This window comes from Dromiciops gliroides, chromosome 5 (assembly GCF_019393635.1).
Source record: "Dromiciops gliroides isolate mDroGli1 chromosome 5, mDroGli1.pri, whole genome shotgun sequence".
Taxonomy (NCBI): Eukaryota; Metazoa; Chordata; class Mammalia; order Microbiotheria; family Microbiotheriidae; genus Dromiciops; species Dromiciops gliroides.
The window spans coordinates 52,313,696-52,335,271 of NC_057865.1; the positions used below are offsets into that span (position 1 = coordinate 52,313,696).

Below are 21,576 nucleotides of genomic sequence, written 5' to 3' on the forward strand. Positions count from 1 at the left end.
TTAGTATTTACTCCATCTATGAAACACAAATATCATCCTTCATAAATGATTTGAGAAGGTTTAATATGATGTTATTCACACACATAGAAGAATAACTCTCAGACTTTGTGATCAGTGCTACATATTCACCCCCAATAAAGCTATGAGGGCTTTCCCCTACCTGAATATTTCAAATACGAAAGTAAAGTAACATTATCATCAACTTTTCCTTTCTTTATAAAGATTCCCTGGAAATCACAGAGCTAATTAAAGCTGACTCCGTGAACTTGATTCATTTCTCACTTGTGTATCTTTAACGACCTAAGCTTGGCATCCCTTCCCTTTGCACCTCTGCCTCTTTGAATCTTTTGTTGTTTGCTCAGTCATTTCCATTGTGTCCAACTCCATTTGGGGTTTCCTTGGCAAAGATACTGAAGTGATTTGCCATTTCCTTTCCCAGCTTCGAATCCTTAGCTTCCTTCAAGGTTCACCTCCTATGGGAAGTCTCCATGTGCTTCCTCATCAAATCACCTTATATTTACTTATCTTTTTGCATTCTGTATCCCTCAATAAAATGTTAGCTCTTTTATGACTGTGGGATGCTTTTCTTCCTGCCTTCCTTCCTTCCTTCCTTCCTTCCTTCCTTCCTTCCTTCCTTCCTTCCTTCCTTCCTTCCTTCCTTCCTTCCTTCCTTCCTTTCTTCCTTCCTTCCTTCCTTCCTTCCTTCCTTCCTTCCTTCCTTCCTTCCTTCCTTCCTTCCTTCCTTCCTTCCTTCCTTCCTTCCTTCCTTCCTTCCTTCCCTCCTGCCTGCCTGCCTGCCTGCCTGCCTGCCTTCCCTCCTGCCTGCCTGCCTGCCTGCCTGCCTTCCTTCCTTCCTTTCTTCCCTTTTTTCCCTTTTTTTTGGTTTCTGTATAATATCACTGACCCTGAACACTCTGTCAGGCAGATCAGCAACTTGTCTCTAACTTATAGTTTTAGAGAACTGTCTGGATCAGCAAGAGGTTATGTAATTTACTCATGGTCATCCAACAAGTATGTGTCAGAGGAAGGACCTCTTACATCCCCTCTGGCCAGTACAGCATTCCACCTCTCTCTTTGCACATAATAAGCACTTAAATCAATGTGTGTTTAATTAAATTTAACTATAATAGAAAGCTCTTTGATAGCAGGCACAAACCTTTTTGGGCAGTGAAGGAGCAGTGTCTCCACTACAGTAATTAACACAGTATTCAGCATGATATATAGATATGTATTCAATAAATGCTTATAGGATGACAGGTTGTCGATGTGAAGGTATGGTAGGTGTGGGTTTTGTCATATATTAGATCCCCTTAGAGGGCTGTTACTACTTTAATTCTTGGCCTAGACTATACAGGTTGTGACATTACTGATCCATAGTCTGTACTGTGGTAACCAAGGAATATAATCTCCTCATGAGCTCAAGAATAGATAAACACATTACTGACTATAGGTTATTGATTTGCTCTGAGTTATCTTGGGAAACTGACCTGACTTCTCTGAATATAAATTTCTTTAAAGTACAGACACAGATTACTATTAAGCACCTCCAAAAACTGTAATACTAACCTATTTAAAGATGTTATTCGAAACAAATAATAAAAAATGGCAGAAGGAACTCAGGATATGGAAATTGCTTTATATATATGTATAATTAATAAAATAATTTTAAAATTCAATTAGGGACCATAACACCTTGCAGAGATATAGGGCTGCAATGTGGGAAAGCATGTAGTGTTAATGGTTTATTATATTGTGTGGGTTTACAATATAACTTAATTTTTTTATTAACATAACATTTTTATACCCTTGAGGGTAAAAAAAATGGAAGCTTTGCAAACCCATGCAATGTACTAAAAAAGGTCACTTAACTGATACAGCCCTCCCCAGTAAGTCAATTCCATGCTCCCGCGCAGCTCAGTGGCGGGAGATATCACCAGCATAGAGTACCTTGAAGAGTTATTTGGAGGTGAGCCAGCCATCTGCAACTTTGGGAAATCTCTTTGAAAAAAAAAATAAAAACAACAACAAAAAAACACAAGAAACACACAAATTTAAGAGACCTGCAAACCAGTATTGAGTAACCTAAATAGGATGATTATACATAGTCTATTTTAAAGTAATAAATATTGCTTTTACCTAATAATCTCCCTCCCACGATGTATGTATACATGCAACAACCTAATGACTGAAATAAGCTTGAACCACAGCGAGCAAGAGAATCAGCCTGTTCCATTCAGAAGAATAGCATGCCTACACCATAACGATCAACATGCTGCAAAATCTTTCCATTTTGACTTAATTTTCCATCTTTTTTCAATTAAATAAATGAACATAAGTTGAACTGAAAATGGTTAGAAGCTGCCTGTAGCTTGAGAGTATACCTGAGAACTCAGCTTACTGACCAGGAAGACTGTTCTCAGTTAAAGTAGAAAAAGAAATAAAGTTATTGATATTTGTGTATAGCAGACTGACCTCAATATTACAAAATGTTATTAATTTCAAGAAGTTGTCATTTTGCATTGTGTTTATTAAGGTGAAGAGACATATGAGTTAAAACTTATTTCTCTCCCTTTTTTGTTTTGCTAAGTGTTGAGCTGTTTGGGATCCCTAGACTAAAGATAAGCACATCACCAAGATCTAAAGTTGTATACAACCTCGAGTTATTGTGAAGTAAATCCCCAACATCCCTCCTTGGCAGTAACATGGGAAATCTTTAACTTCAGAACTCAAATCTGTCATATGCACAACCAAATTTCTTTCCTTGGTAAGATCCCACTGCAGCATCTAAGTGTATGCCTTTGTCAAACAGGTGTTTTCTCACCTGGCAAATCACTACTGTGTTTCAGAAACAGGGAAGATGACAGGGCAGGTACGGTTCTCCTGCTGGTGACATGAGTGGCATACATCTTCCATATTCTTTGTTCCTCCTTCCATTGGTACAGAGGGCATACATGTCAACATATGTAACCCCAGGAGGAGATGATTAAAAGAAAGTAGCTAATGATTTAGCTTCCTAGTTGTTAACATCATCATTCCCCTAAATTGTAAAAAACAAAAAACCTAGACATTACACTATCCTTTCCTGCCCCACCCAAAGTGGAAATTCTAAGTAGAATACTTTTTCTTGAAAATATTAAAAAATATTTACGATGTGGGTACTGAGGACACAATTCCCAAAATCCTTGTTCGGGTTTTGGAATCAACAAAGAAAAATATCATTTCTATGGGACTGTTACTTTGGGGTTTTTTTTAAAGGAAAGTAAAAAAGGGGCTGTGGGAGGAGGTGGAGAAAGGCCTCAAACTCAGTACATTAGGGTTGGTTACATGTTAAGACTTTACTACTTGGTAGCTGTGCAGTAAATAATAAAATAAAATAGCAGATTCATAAAGCTGTTCAGTCATATCTGACTCTTTGTGACCCTGTAGACCATATTGTCAAGGGGTTTTCTTTGCAAAGATACTGGAGTGGTTTTCTATTTCCTTCTTCAGTGGATTAAAGCAAACAGAGGTTAATTGACTTGCCCAGGGTCACACAGTCAGTAAATGTCTGAGACCAGATTTGACCTCGTCTTCCTGACTCCATACCCAGAGCTCTGTCTGCTAAGTCACCTAGCTCCCTGACTCATGAAGTAGAATTGTGTTTACATGTCTCTTTTTTTATTTTGGTGAGGCAATTGGGGTTAAGTGACTTGCCCAGGGTCACACAGACAGTAAGTGTTAAGTGTCTGAGGCCAGATTTGAACTCAGGTCCTCCTGAATCCAGGGACAATGCTCTATCCACTGTGCCACCTAGCTGCCCCTTACATGTCTCTTTTGAAGAAGAATTTGTTAATCTTGACTATAGATGGTACACAAATATGCCAAATGGATGAAAGGCTAGTTACTTAGTTACTACTAGTTTTAATGAAGGCAAAATATTTGACTTTTCACAAAGGATGAACCTCAATAATTACAGAGTAAAAATAACCTTAATTTATGAATGTGTTACCTGTTGGTTTCCTAGTCTGGATGCTAACCCTTGTTACATTTCCTGCCATGTAGTCATTGCAAGGAACTGTAGAGTTAGAGCTGGGAGCAATCTTCAAAACCATGGAGTGCAGTGCCTTTTTACAAAGGAGGAAACTGAGGCTGCAAGAGGTCAAGTGACTCATCCAGGGTCACCCAATAGGTGTTTTCCACTGCTTCAATAATCCATTCCCACACCACCATGAATAATCTGGCAGAAGCAACCCCTGACAATGATGAAGATGGATGATACTAAACTAATTGATGATGATGGGCTCCAGGTTACCTGTCACATATACTGTGTTCCTTTTATGTGATCAAGCTAAGTTTGAGGTGCTTTCTGAGCCAACTAAAAGGCTCCTGCAGCTCCTGAATACATTAGGGGAGATTCCCTGGGAAAGAATTCCAGAGAGCTCCTTTTGTAAAGTAGGAGATACTTTTGTGATAGAAACATAAAACTGGTAAGGGAGAGTGAAATTCCATTTGATTTTCACACTATGCCTTTTTTAGATTTAAAAGGAGAAAGGGAAACACTATGGGGAACAAAGAGAGTACAGTTGATCTCCTCTCTAATTGTGTCTCTTTAAAGTTTCTATGCAATGTTTTAGAGTCTAACTTTTAGATTTTTGACAACTTAGCTTGTAAGTAGGCTAGAAACAACAGTTAAATGGTTGCTTTTCAGTTGTGTCTGACCCTTCATGACCCCATATGGGGTTTTCTTGGCAAAGATTCTAGAGTATTGCCATTTCCTTCTCTAGTTCATTTTACAGATGAGGAAACTGGAAAACAGGGTGAAATGACTTGCCTGAGGTCACACAGCTAGTAGTGTCTGATGCCAGATTTGAGCTCAGGAAGATGAGTTTTCCTGACTCCAGACCTGGCATTCTATTCACTGTGCCACCCAGCTGCCCCATCCTGACCATTAAGTTTTACTTAATGAAGCCTAAGATTTCATTAGCTCTTATTATATGTCATTAGCAATAATATATGTATCTAAAACGTGCACACAAATCAATTCTTGATCACCATGAATATTTCATTTGAATAATAAGCAATCATGATAGCTAGAATTTATATAACACTTTAAGGCTTACCTAGCACTTTACATATGCTTTATCTCATATTAACCTCACAGCAGCCTAGGGAGGTAGCAGATGGGAAAACTGAAGCACAGAGGCAGGAAGTAATTTGCTTGGAGTCACAGAGCCAGCAAGTGTCTAAGGCTGAATTTGAATTCAGGTCTTCATGACTCCAAATCCAGCAAACTACTTAGCTAAGTCAAGTTGAATAGATTTTAACTTTCAAGTCTCTAGTAAAGTATCTTATTCAGTTTTTCTTAGTGGGAAATCTGCTATCTATAACAATCTGACATTTATGACTTGTGTGCCTCTTAGACAAGTCATCTCTGGGCTTGTTTCCTCATCTGGAAAATGGGTGTTGGGGTCCAGAGCTTCTGAGATTCCTTCCAGCTCTTGCTTAATGAGTTTTGGTTTTTGGGTTTTTTTGCAGTTTTTTTGGTGAGGCAATTGGGGTTAAGTGACTTGCCCAGGGTCACACAGCTTGTAAGTGTTAAGTGTCTGAGGCTGGATTTGAACTCAGGTACTTCTGGATCCAGGGCCAGTGCTCTACTGCGCCAACTAGATGCCCACTTAAAGTAGGTTTTTAAACCTACTTTTACAGAGTTTTGAATCCGACAGAAATATAGAAATAAAATTATGAAAGAGGCACAAACTTGGGGAATTGATGGCCTAAAAAATAAACTAAATCAGCCTTTTGCATAGAAGTGCTACTTACTTACTGACTCGAACATAATTTTGACTAACACTAAACAAACAAAAAACTCTAAAGCAACAATATATTCCATTAAAGAAAATCTAGGATGCCATTTTAGATGTAATAAGCCTCTACACTAAATTGCTTTGTACTAAAAACGTTGGGGAAAAATCACTGGGACTCACTGGAAATATCCCATCATTTTTCCTGGCAGGAGCACAAAGGTCTCAGGACAAATAAGCACAGAAGAAAAAGTGACATCAGACACCAGCTGCATTCTTCCTGCCCTGAAACAAGAATCGGATCACCTGGGAGAGACACCAGGTGACTTACATGTGTTTTTATATGAGTGTTGAAATGTGTTTTTTATCAAACTCAGCCCCCACACAGAAAGTAGGGCATTTCAAATCCTTTAATCCTTATGTTAATAGGAAGCATCTTGTAAGTCTCTTACAGAATTTCCTACACTACTACACCTCTTGTAGGCTTTTAAAATGTGGATTTCATGGAGGACAGTCCTGCCATTTTTCACAGAAGAGGTAACAGATTGAAAACTGCTTAAGGCACTATTGTATTTACTGTCAAAATGTTTTATTTTGGTGACATTATTCCATGGTGGAAAAAGACTCCTTGAAAAGAAATTGCTTTCTTCCATAGCAAAATAGCTTATTTCTTTCTTTCGAAGCATATGTATTCTACAAATTCTTATTTCTCTCAACTTAGGAATGCTTGGTCAGCTGAAATTCCAGTGTAACAGGGAGAATTATATGATAAAATCAAAAGATACATAAAATATACATAAAACATTAATATTACACATGAATATTACAAATTTCTATTCCGGGGGCAGCTAGGTGGCACAGTGGATAAAGCACTGGCCTTGGATTCAGGAGTTCAAAACTGGACTCAGACACTTGACACTCACTAGTTGTGTGACCCTGGGCAAGTCACTTAACCCTCACTGCCCCTAAAACAAAACAAAACAAAACAAAACAAAAAACAAAAAAAAATTTCTATTCCAACTGCTCAACTGTAGCTACAAGAGTACTTTATGTAAACTGCTTCAGAAAGTTGTAAAATAAATAGCCATTGATGTCAACAGAATAGAGAGCCCTAACAACCAGATAAAAGGTACCCCTCATCACTACCATGTAATCCAGAGAAGCAACTCCATGTTGAGGTATAGTTAGGTAACCAGATGCTGGCACAAGGTGGCATTTACATTCAATTTATAATCCCTAGTTTCCTTCCCAGCCCCACTCAACCACTAACACCTTCTATCCCCCCAAACCACTCTTTATGGTGTGTGTATATGCATAAATATGCAAACAGGTGTGGGTAGGTATCATACCCACATCCATATATGCACATGTTGTTTGTCCAGATAAAATGCAAGCTCCCCAAGGACAGGGATTATTCTGTTTCAGTATGCCAAGTGCCTAGTACAGTGCCTGGCATGTAGTAGGAATTAAATAAATGAGTGTTAGCTGGGAATGGCAATCAACCGATTAATTTGAAATTCTCTAATTTCATCTTCTTAGCTTTTCACCTCTCTCAGGAAATGATAATCAGTAATAAAATGATCAAAATGTGGACATAACAAAAAGCAGGATTTTGATATAGATAGATAGATAGATAGATAGATAGATAGATAGATAGATAGATAGATAGATAGATAGATAGATAGATTTAGATATATGAGTTTAGTGACCCTGAGCAGGTTATTAAACCTCTGTTAGCCTCAGTTTCCTCACCTGTAAAATAAGGATAATAATAGAGCCTTGCCTCACAGGGTCATTGTGAGAATCAAGTGAGATAATATTTGTTTTGGGTTTTTTTTGTTTTTGTTTTTGTTTTTGTTTTTTTTTGCAGGGCAATGGGGGTTAAGTGACTTGCCCAGGGTCACACAGCTAGTAAATGTCAAGTGTCTGAGGCGGGATTTGAACTCAGGTACTCCTGAATTCAGGGTCAGTGCTTTATCCACTGCGCCACCTAGCCACCCTGAGATAATATTTGTAAAGCATGCATAGTGTCTGGCATATGACAGGTGCTTTATAAATGCTAGCTATTATTAGCAGTAATAATAGTGTGTAGAATTTTCGGGCCACGTAGTATACACTACTTAATTGCCTGAATCTCTAATTCACCTCCAAATATTGAAACATTAACCTTAGAGGTACCAGTTCTTACTTATCTCAACCTCTTTTGCCCTAAGGATTTTAGCAGTGGAGACAAATTTTGGAGGTGCTATACTGAAAAAAGCTTAGGAAATGTTCTCATTTCATGCTATTCAGCATCACTGGGAATGTGTGTATCCTCAAGGGATACACACAGGCTCTAGTCACCACCAATCCAAAAGTTTTGAGAGGCAAGTCATGAGACAATCCTCAGAAGTCAGGTCTAAGTCTAAACCAAATGTGATTCCCTTCATCCACCAAATTACAGATCCTCATTTCTAAGATGATTCTAGTTCCAGTTCTCTCTCTTCAAACTGGGAATGACTAAATGGGGATGCCTTGGACTAGATGTGGATCTGAACCGAACAGCACCAATTGCCTCATATAGTTATTTTTTATTGGAATATTTAAGAGATCTATTATTATAGGAGTAAAATCCTGGAGTTAAAAAAGACATTAAATTCATAAAGTCATATGAGTATAAAAGATGCAAAACAAGAGAATAAGTTTACAAATGTTTCTACCCAGAGATGACAACCAAAGCCACAAAAAAGAATGAAAACTTGAATACAAAACACTAAATAAGACAATAAGCAGAGTTTTAGAAGGGGAGAATGAACCCCAAACTCCAACCTGATTACCTAGCTGACAAGACTGGGGTAAATCATTTAACTCTTCTCTTTTTGTTTCTGTAAAATGTTTGGGGAAGGGGTTGGACTTAGGTCTTTGATCTCTAAATGTTGGGATCCTACGAAGTGTTGATCCCATAACATTAGAGCAGGAAAGGGCACTATTCCTCTCTGGGTTTTAAGGAAAATAAGTGATATTTCCTCCCCAAATGCACACAATTATACTTCATTTAGTTACTAGAATATCGCAATGACCCATTTCCAAGTTAATGAGTTTAACTCTATTGTCAAAGGCAATTTAATTGATTTAGCTCTGTTTACCGTAACAGATTTCTATCTAATATAGTTTGGCTGTGGATAGCTAAAGAACAAGTTCTGCCCCTTATACTTTTGACAGGGAAGGTATTTACTGAGGCACTTTTGCATTTCCAAATGTCAAACTTGGAAGGCAGACTAAAAACAGGGAGGGTGTTTTTTTCACAGTGACCTTGTTCATTGTCTAATGGATTCAAATTCCGGTAACCTTCAGAGCCTGTTCCTTATCTTTCTAATCAGGCTTTGCCTCCAGTTGCCTGGGTTCTTGTGGGGGGAGCTGTGTGCGCTATGGAAACAATGCAGTTCTCATTTATTTGTGTGTGTGCCCGCAGAGAACCAAGTGCTGGACACACTTCTATAAATCTGAAAATAAACACATGGAATTCAAAAGCCAACTGGATGGATCTTTACCCATTGTTTCCAACAAAATACAGTGTTTATCTTGTACTTCAAAAGGTGGCCTCATGGGGAGGTACCTTTAGCCTTTAAGCCAGGAAGAACTTTGAGGTCCAAGCCAGAGTTCCTGAGGTCTGCTTGGGTATTGAAACAGTGTGATTGGTCCAGAGAGAAAGCACCATGATGCCAAATCACATTGGAAATGAAAACTTTGGGGGTGGGGTTGATGGGGGATAAATGCAAAATACCTTATGGCATAATTTCATTGCAAAAGTTACTTGGTATGAACAGGGGTTTGATTCTTTGGCTAGCATCCAGTCTAAAACGGTCTATCAGTCACAATGTCTCTTGGAGCAAAAATAAACTATTGCTTTAGGAAGATGCCAGAAAAAGATCATGTCCAGAGCAAATTACATCGCAAGGCCAAGCACTCATTGGGCTAAGTAGAGGCAGCATGACTTAGCAAAAAAGAGCTCTAGATTTAAGACCTGGGTTCAAATCCTAAATTTGCTGTGTCACTGAGCCTATTGCTTAATTCCTTAATTTCTCTTTAATCTAGGGGTGGTGATACACACCTAAAACATCTGCAATAGGAAGGGTATGAGACTGGTGGATAAAGAGCTTTCAGTGTCATACAAAAGAGTCTATATTTGACCCCAGAGGTAACAGATTGCCACTGGAGCTCAGAGACAGACAGACAGACAGACAGACAGTAACATGGTCAGACCTATACTTTAGAAAAACCATCTTGGCTGCTGAGTTAAGAATGGATTGGAATGGCTTGAGACTAAACATTGGAAGACAAAGTTATGAAAATAGGCCAGGCAAGAGGTGATGAGGGCCTGAGTTAGGATTATGGCTAAGTATACAGAGAGAAGGGGACATACCCAAGAGATGTGAACATGTGAGGAGTCAAGGATGACCCCGAGGTGACTGGGTGACTGGGAAGATGGTGTTGGCCTTGATAATGACGGGAACATTTGAAAGAGGGTAGGTTTGGTGTGAAGATACTGACTTCTGTTTTGGATATGTTGAGTTTGAGACACCTAGGAGACATTCACTTCCACAGTCTGAATGCTATAAAGGTCATAAGGACGGGCAGGGGCCTAGCGCACAGATTTCTAAAGTTTCCTAAGTAAGATGGCCAAGACAGAATCAAAAGAATAATTAAGCTTCATCTCTTGCTTCTCCTTCAGCCCCAATCCCTGCACGCTCTCAGTAAAGGACCTAAACAGTCCTTAAATTTTAGCACGTGGATTTTATTTTCACAATCTAAAAAATAAATTTTTTAATTTGGGGGTTTAATTTTAAAATTGTAAAGAACTATGGTAAACAAGAGATCATCAAACTCACCTTCTTATTTAAGTAACCCACAAAGTCCCATTTAACCTGTTAATCTATCCTCAAGTCATTATTTGCCATGTAAATATTGATTTTAAATAAGTTTTAATATCATAAGAAGATTGGTATTAGCATTTGAGCTTCAGCAGCATACTGTATGCCAAAAAGCTAAAAGGATCCAAGTTCTTTGCTCAGATTAATCGTCAGGTTTTTCCATTTTATTAAAATCCCTAGAGTGGATAGAATTGCCTGGATTAAATAAAGAAGTGATTTAGATTGTCTCAGAAATCCAATGATTATTTCCCAATGGTAGTAAGGATTGTGCTAGATGAGGGGGAGGAAAAGTCAACAGATCATAGGTTGAGAGCTAGAAGGGATGTCCAAGGCAGTCTAGTTCAACCCCCTTCATTTGACAGATGAGGGAATTTAGAAAGTAGAAAGTTAAGTGATTTCCCCATGGTCACAAAAGGAATATTTTTACAAGCAGAATTTGAACCCATGACCTCTGACTCTTAAGGTAGTCCTTTTTCTACTCTTCCAGCCCTCTAAGAAATTTCATTCTAGTGATTCTTAAAAAAAATAAATTGGCTTTCCTTAAGATAACTCTTTAATGATAAGCCAGTATGATTTTCTTGGTACCATTATTTCCTTCCAAAATTTGTTCTTCCTTTCCAATAATGACCTTTATGTGTGTTTGTATTAAAATAGTATAGTCAAGAAAACTGCATCTTCTTGCCTACAATTTGTGCTGCCTGAAAAAGCAGGATCACTTTAAACGTTTCCCAACACCCGACTCTTTTCCTGAAGCAAAAGCTCTTGCATGAAATTATGTTGCAAAAAGATCTCAGTTTGTAAAAGACACCAAGGACAAAAGCCCCCAAAGCACCTTAGCCATGGAGGATATTACTGGGTTACATAAAAGACTTTCCTGACTGTGAAAATTTAGAGAAAGGATATGGGAGAGGGAGGAGGGTTTGTGGAGTACAGTGGAAAAATCTTGCCTGGGAGTCAGGACAATGGGACTCCAACTCCAGCTGTGTGAGCCCAGACAAGGCACCAATCTCCATTTGCTTGTATCTATAAGAGGGGAGTCAGCGAGTCTCTGAGGTGAAGGGAGCTCAGAAGCCATCCGGTGCCTTCCTAACCTAAACAGGAATCTCCTCTCCGCCATTCTGACAAACAGCCATGTGGCCTGGGCTGAAGAGCTCAGGGGAAGGACACATACACACCTTTGAAGTACCTGTTATGCTGGGATAGCTTCTTTGTTAGGAAGTTTTTCCTGACATGGGGCCTCAACAGATCTTTGAAACTCCTACCCTTTGCTGCCACATCTGCCCTTTTGGTGCTATTGTTATCCCTGTCCCCTTTTTTCTTTCTTTCTTTCTTTTTTTTTCTTTTTTCCAGAAGATGAAACTGAGGCAGGCAGAGGCAAAGTGACTTGCCCAGGGCCACATAGCTCAGAAATGTATTGGGTTATATTTTAACTCAGGTCTTCCTGACTCCAGGTCCAGTGCTCTATCCAATGTATCATCCAGCTGTACCTAACAAGTTTCTGTAAATTTAAATTTAATGCAGAGCTCAGCATTGTATGAGGTGATCAATAAGGCCCCCTTCAACCGTAACTCCTTATAGTTTCTTTTTTCTTTTTTAATTTAATTTATTTTTTTTCTTATTCATTTTTCATTTGTCATACATTTATATAAGCAGAAGAAAAATTACCCAAACCACCAAGTCATTGGAGTTTTGAAAAGCTGCTGGGGAAGCAATGTTAGTAGGACACTGAGAAAACCAGCAGCAACAGAAGAGTACTAGGAATAGGCTAGGGACAGTTAAAAGGGCCTTTCTAAATAGAGTTAACCATCGATTTTCAGGATGAACTTAAGGGTATTGTGGTGGCACAGCTGAATAAAAACAACACATCACACTATCAAGGTAGAGAGGCAAGGAGGATTTCAAGAAAACAGTCTGAGCTGCTAAGAAAAGAAGATCCCAAAGTCAGTAAGCTGAGGATGAGATAAATTTGGGGGGACTTGATGATCACTCAAGCTGTTCAGTGAGGGAGTGCTCCCTCAGTTAGAAGAGGGGGTAGACCCACCATAGAATGATAAAGGGACCAAAGCACAAGTAAGATCCGTGACATAGATAATATATCCAAAGTTCATAAAAAGCACATAACAAAATCTAAGTACTATTTACGCTAAAATTTTTGACTCACTTTGGCCTGTTGAAAACTTATGTTCGTAGAGTACTTTGGAGTTTACAAAGCACTGTCTTACAGCCACTATGGGAAGGTAGGTGGTGTAAATATAAACCCCATTTTACAGATGAGAAAAGTGAGACTGAGGTAAAGTTATTTGCTCATGGTTGTGCAGATGACGAAACTGAGATTCAATTTAGACATACCATCTTGCCCATGGTCACACAGCTAATTGATGACAAAATGAGGATTTGAACTCAGGTATCTGGACTCTACCTCCACATTTTTTTCACTGAACTGTGTGGTTTCAAAGCATAATATAGTTTTCTATTCTGAGTTCATAGTTTTTTTAAAAAAAGAAAATAATATACTTTTCTGTTATGAGTTAATTTTTTTCAATGCACTTTTTGATTGCATGGATAGTTTTAGACAATAAAATGGAGAAAGTACCACCCCAAAGTCAAGTTCACACGAAGGAATTCATATTATCAAGCATTTACACAGTAAATTTCTATAACTTTACAAAAGATTTCTTCTAATGTTCACATTATCCATACAACTGTACATAATGGAAATGCAAACCCCTCCAACAACTATTTTCTCTGCTTGTACAAGCACACTAAAGGACTTCACTAAAGAGATAAAATGTAAAAAAATCAGGAAGGGGAGAAAAAAGTTTAGTTTTTATCCAGGTTCTTATCTTATCCAATATCATTGGGGAATAAAGTTTTCTAAAGACATAAGATTTTCAGATAAACCAATAATGATTTATTAAGGACTTACTATGTGTCAGGCACTGTGCTAAGCTCTGGGATACAAAGCAAGGGAAAAGATAGTCCCTGCCCTCAAGAGCTTAAAGTTTAATGGGGAAAAGAGACAATATTCGAATAAATGTGCACGGACAAGACACAGGCAAGACAAATTGGTGATAATCAAAAGAGAATCTTCTCTTATTATCTACTTTCTTACCACCTACCCACTCCTCAAATTCTTGCAGTCTGACTTCTAGGTCTCCACCTCTCTGATGAAATAATTGTCTTCGAGGTCCCTCAAGACTTCCCTACAACCATATTAAAGCATTTTTTTCCTTGTCTTCATTCTTCTTGACCTCTCAATAGCATAACTATCCCTTGATTGCTTTCTCTCCTATTTAGAGAGGCAGTGGGGTATAGTAAAAAGGGTACTGGACTTGGATTCAGGAGAGACCTGGGTTCAAATACTGTCTTTACCCCTGACTACCTATTTGATGCTTCATATTTCTAAGCTTCGATTTGCTTATCTGTAAGATGAGGGTAATACTACTTGCTTCACCTCACAGGGAGTTTATGGGGAAAATGCTTTGCAAACCTCTACACACCATAAAATGTGAGAAACCTTTATGTCATGATAGCGTACTCTCCTCCTACTTCTATGACCATTCCTCATCTTTTCTTTGCCCCTTGTCCATGGCTCTGTCCTTGGTGCTATTCTCCTCCATTTTGTCTCCTCTGGGATTTCATCACAAACATGTTTTCAATTACTGCTTTTACATAGATGACTTCCTTACTAATCTCTCTACCCCAACCTCTCTCTTCCCAGAAGTCCCCCTCCATATTTCCAATAGCCTACTAAGTATTTCCACCTGGATGTACCACTAGACCATTGAGCCCAACATGTCTAAAATGGAACTCATCATTTCCCAAAGTTTGCTGTTCTCTTGCAACTTCTCTATTTTTGTAAATGGCAACACTATTCTCCCAAACTCAGAGACTCGTGACTTTGGAGTCAGCTTTGATGTTGCTCTTTCTCTCAGCATATGTATCTACTTAGTTGTCAAGTTTTATTGTTTCAACCTCCACATCTTGAATTAGCTCACACAATTCCACACCTCCTGCAATTATCCTCATTAAGGTCCCCTCCTTTTCTCACCTAGACTACTGGAAGAGCCTCCAAACTGGCCTCCTTACTTCCAAGCTACCTTCTCTCCAATCCAGCTTCCACACAGCTACTTGAGTCATTATTCTATAGGCACATCATGCTGCTTCTCTACTCAAAAACCTTCAATGACTTGCCACTTTCTTCTGGATAAACTCCTGATTTTGGCATTCAAGGCCCTTCATCATCTGCCGTTGTTGCTGTTGTTGTCTTCACTTGCCCTCCAACCTCCCAACCTGTCTGTTCAGACTGTTATTCCAGCTCATCTGGATGACTATCCAGCATGCATCTTCAGCTGTGCCCTCCCTGGCTTCTGTGCTTTTGCTCATGTTATTTCCTATGCCTGGAATGGATGCTCTTCACATTTCTACCTAACAAAATCTCTCCCATCCTTCAAGGGTCCATTTACATACCACTACCTTTTTGAAACTTTCCCTAACCTTCCTCTCCCCAACTCCAGGGAAAGTGGTCTCTCTTCTCAAATTTCTTACAATAAATATCTTGCTTGGATCTCTTCTTTTCACTAATCTCCCCCTCCCTTATAGCACAGGTATGGGTGTACTTATCCTCCTCCTCATATATCCACAAGACTAATCTCCTTGAGAGCAAACCCTAGATCATATACATCTTTGTATCTCCAGGGTCTGATCAAGTGACTTATGTATAATAGGTAGCAACAACAGCAGCAGCAGCAGAAACAATAATAACAAATATTGAACTATTTAATTGAATTACATTCAAAATAAGAATAAGTTTATTACAAGTAAATTTGGTGAATTCTCATATGAATAAAGGATGAAGCTCAGGGCATGTACTTTGTGAAATAAATGTTGGTACTTGGCAGGTCTTTCCACTTAAGCATATAACAATGTCCATAAGGAATATGACAAAGATTTTGATATTTTGGGGACAGATCATTCAGTCAGTTAGATAGTTAGCATATTTTTTTTTTTGTGAGGCAATTGGGGTTAAGTGACTTGCCCAGGGTCACACAGCTAGTAAGTGTCAAGTGTCTGAGGCCGGATTTGAACTCAGGTCCTTCTGAACCCAGGGCTGGTGCTCTATTCACTGTGCCACCTAGCTGCCCCTATAGCTACTCTTAACAGAAGTGCAGGATCCAGATCACAGGAGACAGAATCTGGATAACCACTTGTTAGGGATATACTAGAACAGGACTTCTTAAACTTTTTCCACTTGTTTCCTTGTTGTTGTTTTTTTTTTCAGGGCAATGGGGGTTAAGTGACTTGCCCAGGGTCACACAGCTAGTAAGTGTCAAGGGTCTGAGGCCAGATTTGAACTCAGGCACTCCTGAATCCAGGGCTGGTGCTTTATCCACTGCGCCACCTAGCTACCCCAACTTTTTCCACTTGTAAACCCTTTCACCTGAAAAATTTTTATGCAACCCCGTGTATATAGGTATATAAAGTAGGTGTACATAACCTTTGACTGTTGCCAAATTTTTCTCAATCCCCACATTTAGTTATGCAACCCCACATGGGGTTGCCAGCCATGGTTTATAAAGCTTTGCACTAGATCACTTTTAGGTAGCTAGGGGGCACCACAGTGTACAGAGCACTGGGTCTAGAGCCAGGGAGTTCTGAGTTCAAATTCAGCCTCAGACATTTAGTAGCTGTATGGTCCTAGACAAATCACTTTTAATCTCATATAGCCTCAGTTTCTGTAAAAGGAAGTTTGCTGGACTCAGTGGGCTCTAAGGTCCCTTCTACTAAATCTATGCTCCTTTGATTTTGAGGAAGCTTCCAACTCTGAGATTCTATGATTTGGTGGCATTAGTCTTACTAAGATTCTGCACTGGACAGATTATATTTGGAATAAAGAATTCATCTCTTGGTAGGACATTTTAAAGACACTGGTGAAATTTAAAGGGGTGACTTGGATAATATCAAGTCTGGTATATACTATGGGATGAAAGTAATAATGTGGATGTTTACCCCTAAAGAGAGAAACAAGAATCGGTAAAGACACTGGAGCAGTCTTAAATACCAGAAGAACTATCATCTGGAAGGTAGATTGAACTTATTTTGTTTGGTCCTAAAAGAGACCATGACAAAGAGCTTTCTACCATTAGAGCCACCTAACAATGGAAGGGGTTGCTTTGTGAGGTGGTGAGCTCCTTGTCACTGATAACACTGAAGTGAAGACTCCATGTGTGATTATTTTTAAGGGATATCATAGGAGGTATTGCTGGATGGGGCGAGATGTTCATAACTGACATTTATATGGTACCTTACTCACATTATCTCATTAGGTCCTCATAACAGTAAAGTACTACAGGCCTTAGTTAACACCATTTTACAAATGGTTTGGTGGACAGAGACCTGGCTGTAGAGTCTGGAAGAGCTGGATCCAACTCCTATCTCATATACTAGCTGCATCACCATTTAAATCTTTCAGTGCTTGGCTTGGTGGTACACACCTGCACTTCCTGATACACGGGATCCTAGATTCCATTAGCTCAGGAGTTCTGACCTGTCATGGGCTAAGACCATTGGGTGTCCACTCTAAGTCTGGCATTAAGATTGTGAACCTCTGGGGCAGCTAGGTGGCGCAGTGGATAAAGCACCGGCCCTGGATTCAGGAGGACCTGAGTTCAAATCCAACCTTAGACACTTGACACTTACTAGCTGTGTGACCCTGGGCAAGTCACTTAACCCCAATTGCCTCACCAAAAAAAAAAGATTGTGAGCCTCTAGGAATGATGGAGGAAGGGTAACAGGTTGCTTTAAGAAGGATGAAATAATCCAATTCAGAAGACAGCAATGGTCTAAGCTTCCATGATGATTAGAGTGGGGCCAGGCCCTTGAGTAGCCCCTGAGCTTGTGAGTGAAATAGAAAGACCCAGTCTTTAAAAACAATAACAACAACAACAATTTTCAGTTTCCTAGATGACTCAACAAAAACTACAAAAGTATTAAACTAAACCTAAGAGAGGCTAACAGTCACACTGATGGTAAATAGTGAAGGCAGGATTTGAACCCAGACCTTCTTGCCCCCAAACCAAGCACTTTACCTACTTAGCCCTGTCACCACTTTTTCTGGATTGGTTCTGCAAGCCTCCTGTTAAGATTCTGATTCTATGCTTCTAAATCCATGATTTCATGGTGTGTTTTTTTTCTAGCAATTGAGGATAATCTGTCAATGAAGTCTGGATATGTGAGTTATTAATATCTATGGCAAAAGAACCTCTTGTGCCTCAGTTTCTTCATCTGTAAAATGAGATTGACTAAACTGACCTCTAAGATTCCTTTCAGATCTATAGCTATGATCCTGCTGAAATCAAGGGAAACAAGCCCCTCTTTCCTTACTATAAAGATTTTTTTAAAAGTTAATTCTTTCAGCTTCCTATTTTACTTGTCCTGAAACCTACCATGTGCCAAAGGGGCCCAGTTCCTTCCCTGGGAAGCCTAAGCGAATGAGGCATTCATTCCACATGGAGTCAGGAAGATGCACTAGAGGTCATGTGACTCTGGGCTTCTGACCTCTTGGCTTCATTTTGCTTATCTGTAAAACGGGAATAATGAAGAGCAGCTGCCTTCCAGGGTAATTGTGAGGCTAAAATGAAACGTTTGTATAGCACTTTGCACATCTCAAAGTGTTATGTAGATTCTAGCTATGGCCATCCTTGTTATTTTCCTAAACTAGGACTTTGGAAGAAGCAGTAGTTTTGGAAATACCAAGCGTGAGAAAGCCAAGAAAATATAAATCCTAAATTTCCATCTCTGACAAGATGCCAAGAGTCATCCAGGTTTTGTATGACATTGTGAAGCTTTTCAGTTTATAAGACAGAAGAGCTATAAAATCCACCCCGACTGCCCCCAAATAGAAAGTCATTCACGAGCCATTAAAGAACTAAGGAGTAGGAAAGAATAGAGCAAGAGGCCCTTAAAAATCTCTCTTTCCCAAAGTCATGGATCATTTATTCCACAGTCCGTAGCTAGACTGATCTCAATCTCATAGTGACTTACAGTGACAGTAAGGTATCCCAAAGAGAATGGCAACAACATAAAGTAATAAATTACTGATCCCACACCATTATTCTTTGCCTACAATAAGAACATCATTGAAAATATTGGGTTTCCTTCTGGTCCCATCATATGACAACTACTTAGTGACCTATGAGTTCTCAGTTACATTATTCTCCTAAGTCAAACTTAATCAACTCTAAGAGTGTTTATGTTATGTTGACATTATTAGAAGATAAGGGAGTCTCTTCTCAAATAATTGCTTTTGTTCATTAAAAAAACAAAGAGAGAGAGTCCTCTCTAGGACCTACCTAGCTCGACATATTTTTGCTATGCATACATCATTATGGGACTTCCTAGGTATAGGAAGGAATAAGCACTTATTAAGTGCCTCATATGTGGCAGGCACTTTGCTAAGTGCTTTACAAAACTTATCTCATTTGATACTTAGCCTGTAAGGTAGGTGCCAACATTAATCCCATTTTACAGAAGAAGAAACTGAGAGGGGGCAGCTAGGTGGCGCAGTGGATAGAGTATGGGCCCTGGAGTCAGGAGGACCTGAGTTCAAATCCAGCCTCAGACACTTAACACTTACTAGCTGTGTGACCCTGGGCAAGTCACTTAACCCCAATTGCTGAAGAAGAAAGAAGAAAGAAGGAAGAAGGAAGAAAGAAGAAAGAAGAAGGAAGAAGGAAGAAGGAAGAAGGAAGAAGGAAGAAGGAAGAAGGAAGAAGAAAGAAGGAAGAAGGAAGAAGGAAGAAGGAAGAAGAAAGAAGAAAGAAGAAGAAGAAGAAGAAGCAGCAGCAGCAGCTGAGTGACTTACCCAGGGTCACACAGTTAGTAATTGTCTGAGGTAAGACTGGCACTCGGACCTTCCTGATTCCAGGGAATGCTCAGTCCACTGGGCCAGCTGCCTTGTTAAAGACCTCTTAAATCAACTATATAATAAAAACTTGGATTCTGTGTTCTTTTGCCACCCCCCAAATGGAGAAAAGTTACTATTTCTACTTCTAGATAGCAGAATACTAATTTACACTTATTTCTGAAACTATCATTAAAAACCCTACCTTCTCTGAGTAGAAATAACATTACCTCTAGTTGCCTTCAAAAACTTAGAGAGTGGCAATTTTAAAAGAAATTATTGCATGTCAAAGGTAATGTAATCTTAAAAATTAAATTATAATAAGATTTATGCCATATAATAAATGTTATGAAAATTATCTATTTTATTTGTGTATGTATGTTTATATGTGTGTATGTATATGTATATATATATATATATATACACATATATATATGTTGGTTGCATCAGTATCTGATAAGACATTATCCTTTTTCCCCTTAATTTTGAGTTTTCTGGTATTTTTAGCATAGATATTTTCTACTTATAAAGACTGATTTCTCTTAAGTCAATAAAAGCCAAACACTATTCACACAATCCCTCTATTATCCAGTGATAACACATTTGTGTTTTCAAGTTCAAGGAATAAGAAGCAAATCACAACCAATAATACCCATCAAAGCCCTCATCTTGGAGGCTTTGAGGAGCTAAAGCTGGCTCTCGTCCCTTACCTATATTTCAGTTATTACATATTGTTAAAGCCCTAGCTGGATGATGGTTTTCTTGCTTAGTGACAATAGCTTTCTTACTCCCTCTACTTGACAAATAGACCCTAATTTCTGCTTTTGTCCCAGATATGAGAGTATGTCTGCGAGCACTAGTTCAATAATTTCTCAAAGCAGGACCCTTCATCAATTACTCTCCAGCTCAGAGTATTTAGATCAGTTTCTCATTTCTCAGGGATGTGACATCCTCAGTTCCTAGTCATGGTCAGTTATATAGATTTTTAAACATTTAATTCAACATAAATAAATAAAAGTACAGGGGGGTGGGGGGGGAAATGAGGTGGGGAGTTGGGATTTACCTTTTAGCCGATGACTTAGAATCTGTTCCAAAATAGCAGCAAAATTGTTAAATTCTGGTGATGAATCATCAATCGTCTCGAAACACGATCTGTCAATCAGGGTCTTGACAGAAAACCTAGGAGGAAGCAATGGCATTACTTATGCTTTTGTTGTTTCATTAACACGAATTGAGTTAGAGCATTTATTAAACACCTACTGTGAGCCATGGAGGGTGATAAGTGCTGGAATAAGGAAAAAGGGGGGGTACTTTGGGGCAGAAGAAGGGAAATGGGACCTAAATATTTTACTTAGATGTTTGGAGAAGTTGTTAAACTGTGTAAACATATAGAACACAGACTTCGACTTGGGATAAATCTTATTTCAAATTCAATCTCCTTGCACATATTAGCCACATGAATATGAACAAGTCACAACTTCTCTGAGCTCTCTGTTGTGTCTGACTCTTCATGACCCCATTTGGGGTTTTCTTGGCAGAGATACCGGAGTGGTTCCATTTCTTTCTCCAGCTCATTTCACATATGAGAACTGAGGCAAACAGGGTTAAGTGATTTGTCCAGGGTCACCCAACTAGTGAGTTTCTGGGGCCAGATTTGAACTCAGGAAGATGAATCTTCCCGACTCCAAGCCCAGTGCTCTCTATCTACTGTGCCACCTAGTTGCCCTCTCTGAGCTGCAGCATCTTCATTTGTGAAATGGGCATAATGATGCTTGTAAAAACCTAGGTGATGGGTGAGGTGGTAAGGAGCAGATGATAGAGTATGTATAAAGTACTTTATATTCCTTAAAGTACTACATCAGCATCAACTGTCACTATTATTATAAAGGGATACTCCTCCTTAGAACTGAAGCAGCTCCATCAATTTACTCTCCAAAGAGAAAATGTTTCCTTCAAGTTATTTATTTTATCATTCTGTCAGGTT

At 39.0% G+C, this 21,576-nt stretch overlaps 2 protein-coding genes across 6 annotated transcripts in view; one reads left to right on the forward strand and one right to left on the reverse strand.

The window, feature by feature from the left end:
• RUNDC3B (RUN domain containing 3B) overlaps positions 1-21,576 on the reverse strand; it is a 115,150-nt gene that overhangs the window by 69,707 nt on the left and 23,867 nt on the right. For 2 of the 4 annotated variants that reach the window (XM_043965970.1, XM_043965968.1), the window contains exons 2-3: positions 20,656-20,771; positions 1,948-1,998 (exon numbers count right to left, since the gene is read on the reverse strand). In XM_043965970.1, the coding sequence (XP_043821905.1) occupies positions 1,948-1,998; positions 20,656-20,771 (167 nt within the window). The remainder of the gene's footprint in view (positions 1-1,947; positions 1,999-20,655; positions 20,772-21,576) is intronic. The other 2 variants (XM_043965971.1, XM_043965969.1) reach the window with 1 other exon arrangement.
• Positions 1-21,576, forward strand: part of ABCB1 (ATP binding cassette subfamily B member 1) — a 210,255-nt gene that overhangs the window by 16,355 nt on the left and 172,324 nt on the right. For both annotated transcript variants that reach the window (XM_043965966.1, XM_043965961.1), the window contains exon 2: positions 5,993-6,102. The gene's annotated coding sequence lies outside the window, so the exon portion shown is untranslated. The remainder of the gene's footprint in view (positions 1-5,992; positions 6,103-21,576) is intronic.